A 3,119-nucleotide genomic window follows, 5' to 3' on the forward strand; every position below is an offset into this window, starting at 1 on the left:
CTATTGCATCCCCTTTGACCAAATTGAACCAGAATGGTGCTCCTTTCAACTGGTCGGATGAGTGTGAGGAGAGCTTTCAGAAGCTCAAGACTGCCTTGACCACAACTCCAGTTCTAGTTTTGCCTTTAGCGTCAGGCTCTTATACAGTGTATTGTGATGCTTCTCGGATTGGTATTGGCTGTGTCTTGATGCAAGGGGTAGAGTGATTGCTTATGCTATGGGGATGGATAATGCATGCACCGCTTCCATCATCCACCATGATGCATTTGACATCGGTAACCATCGGCATTCGACTCGTCGAAGATGATACTTTCTTCGAGTCCGTCGTACCGTTCGCGAGTGATAGACTGCTTGAGTTTGTGAGTGGTGGTGAACTTTATGCCGTTGATAGAGGCTCGTCGCTGCCGCCAATGATTATGTTGATGGTACGAGCTGGCAATGGCGGCTTCGGCAAGCCTTGATGTTCACGTCCTCTGGCGAAGTTAGACCTCCCCTTATCGCTTAACAACTCTTTGAGGTGCCCTTGCCGTAACATGTTTACGACTTCCTGTTTAAGGGCGATGCAATCTTCTGTTTTGTGCCCGCATTCCTGGTGGAATTCACAGAGGGCGTCGAACTTTCTGGTGTTCGGATTTGATCTCATCTTTTGCAGACACTTCACTTTCATTCCGAGTTTCTCAAGAGCGTAGACTATTTCTGTAGGCGACACTCAAAAATTGTGAGCAGATAATAAATGAGGCATACCTCTTTCATTCGGATAAGTCCCTGTCCTTGGTCTGGACGAGCCTTCTTCATAGTGGAGGGAGGGTGTGACAGCCGCCCTGACATATGGTTGGTGCCGTTCCTTGTTAGGTTGCGGAATCGAATGATCTCTTCTAGTACTGTCTCTTCGTTCTTTTCTAGATTCGGCTTGTAGCGAGGTTATCCGGTGAGTTGCTCCGTTGAGATCGTCCTCATCTGCTCGGACCTCGACACAGTAAGCATTGTGGATTTCATCCCAAGTGGTTGGAGGATACTTCATCAATCGGCTCAACACTTTTCTAGTTGCTCTTAAACCCTCTCTACTCAGCCCGTTCTGAAAAGATGCGACTTCCATCCCTTCGGATACGTTTGGCAGAGTCATCCTTATTCTATTGAATCGGGCGAGAAAATCCCTTATTCCCTCTCCCAAGGATTGCTTAATAGAAAATATGTCATTTACTCTCGCCTCGGTCTTCTTGGCTCCGGCATGGGTGGTTACGAGCTTATCGGCCATTTCTTCAAAAGTTTCTATGGAGCGGGCTGGTAGTTGCGAATACCATGTTAATGCCCCTCCCATGAGGGTTTCACCAAACTTCTTCAGCAAAATGGAGGACACTTGTTCCTTGACGAGGTCATTGACTTTCACGGCGGTGACGTAGTGAGTCATATGATCTTCAGGATTGGTCATTCCTTCGTATATACTGAGGTAGGGTGGCATTTTTAAGGTCTTTGGTATGGCATGCAGGGCTGCATCATCACTGTACGGATGCTCTACGAACCTTCCGGTATCCCTTTTCGGCAGCAGCTTAGGAGAGCTCGGTATCTTGTCAACTCATTCTTGGTGTTCTTTCATCTGGTCTCGGAGTGCCTTATTTTCATTCTCCATTTCTTCCATCCTCTTTAGAATAGCAGCGAGGGCATTGTCACTTGCACTATCAGTAATATTGTGAGTTATACCTGTCGTTGGAGGGAGAGGTCGGTTGCACTGCTTGTCTATTTGTTGTATCATGCAAGCCCTTGCGATTTCTGTAGGCCATGCCTCGAGGAGTTTTTCACAGCTAGGGGCGTCCCTTCCTCTGTAGACGCGGAGGCCCCTTTTCTGCTGGGTTTTGTTATGCTGCAGTGTGGAGGTGGCGACCTCTCTCGCCTAGGGGACGTGTTGGGCGTCGTGTCCTCACCTACTATTTCACAGCTTTCATTGATGACATTCATGAGGTTGGTTGGGAAGTCACTTGTTATTTTTGTCCTTTCTCCTTGGGGTAGGGTTTTGTATATACAAAGAAATTTGTATATACAAAGAAAGGAGATCTAGGGTTTTTTTGACGTTAGTGACTTGAGTTAATTGTAGTTCTAGAGGAAACTAAAAATTTAACTAAGAAATCCCCACAGACGGTGCCAAATTGTTTGACCAAAAATATAAATCTTGGATCAAATAATTAAATTTATATAAAAGAGGGTTAATCTTAGCTAACAATATTACCCCTAAGATGGAGTTCTTAAAAAGCAACGAACACTATGTAGATATAATCGGATAGTAGCGGTAACATGCAATAAATATCCCAAGAAATCAAAGGCGACAATGTAGCATTCAATATCAATGAATAGCAGTAAATGACATTTAAGTAAATAGAACGAATGAGTCACCCAAGAAAGAATGGAATAAGTGGATGTTCTTTTTGACAATGATGAATGATAGACAATCCCTTGAATATTTGAGTTATTCTCGCATCTAGGGGAAAAGTATATACAAGAATCTCAGTGAAAAGGTGATGTTTATATCTTAGCAATGAGATCTGATTCTCTTTTTCAAGTCAAAGTGTGTTTTTTTACAAATGAATAGCACATGCCCCCTATCATTATGTCTTCTTCTATTTATAGGGAACATGTTCCTAAAAGGAAAACCCTAATAGTACAAAGAGAATATCTACTAGAATATACTCTCTAATGTCATATCTTGAAAACTAGTCGTTATAATTCTGTCAAGAGTACTCGGCCTCGGCCCTGGTCCTTGTTGATTCCTCGACCATGGCCTTTGCTGATAATTAGATTACTTCAACACGCGGTGTCCCAAGAATGCTTTACTAACAACATTTTTGACTTAAGATGGATTTTGACCCATACAAAATCGACGTCAAAATCGAAAGCAATCACCATACAACCCAAACTTATCCAAAACTCGTCGGAATTTAACCAAACTTTGTGGACATGTCCAAAATCATCATACACACTTGTTGGAATAATTAAGACCCGATTCCGAGTCCGTTTACCCAAAAGTCAAACTTTGGTCAACTCTTCCAACTTAAAGCTTCTAAAACAAGAATCATTCTTCCAAATCAATCTCGAACAGCTCGAAAACCCCAACCAACCATACACGCAAG

General features: G+C 43.2%; 1 protein-coding gene across 1 annotated transcript; it reads right to left on the reverse strand.

Moving 5' to 3' along the window:
• Positions 1-376: 376 nt before the first annotated feature.
• Positions 377-1,429, reverse strand: LOC107791155 (uncharacterized). Its single transcript, XM_016613167.2, has 2 exons — positions 745-1,429; positions 377-696 (listed from the first exon to the last, which is right to left on the reverse strand). The coding sequence occupies exons 1-2, from the start codon at positions 1,427-1,429 to the stop codon at positions 377-379; spliced, it is 1,005 nt and encodes a 334-aa protein (XP_016468653.2).
• Positions 1,430-3,119: the final 1,690 nt, after the last annotated feature.

This window comes from Nicotiana tabacum, chromosome 23 (genome assembly GCF_000715075.1).
Source record: "Nicotiana tabacum cultivar K326 chromosome 23, ASM71507v2, whole genome shotgun sequence".
Lineage (NCBI taxonomy): Eukaryota > Viridiplantae > Streptophyta > Magnoliopsida > Solanales > Solanaceae > Nicotiana > Nicotiana tabacum.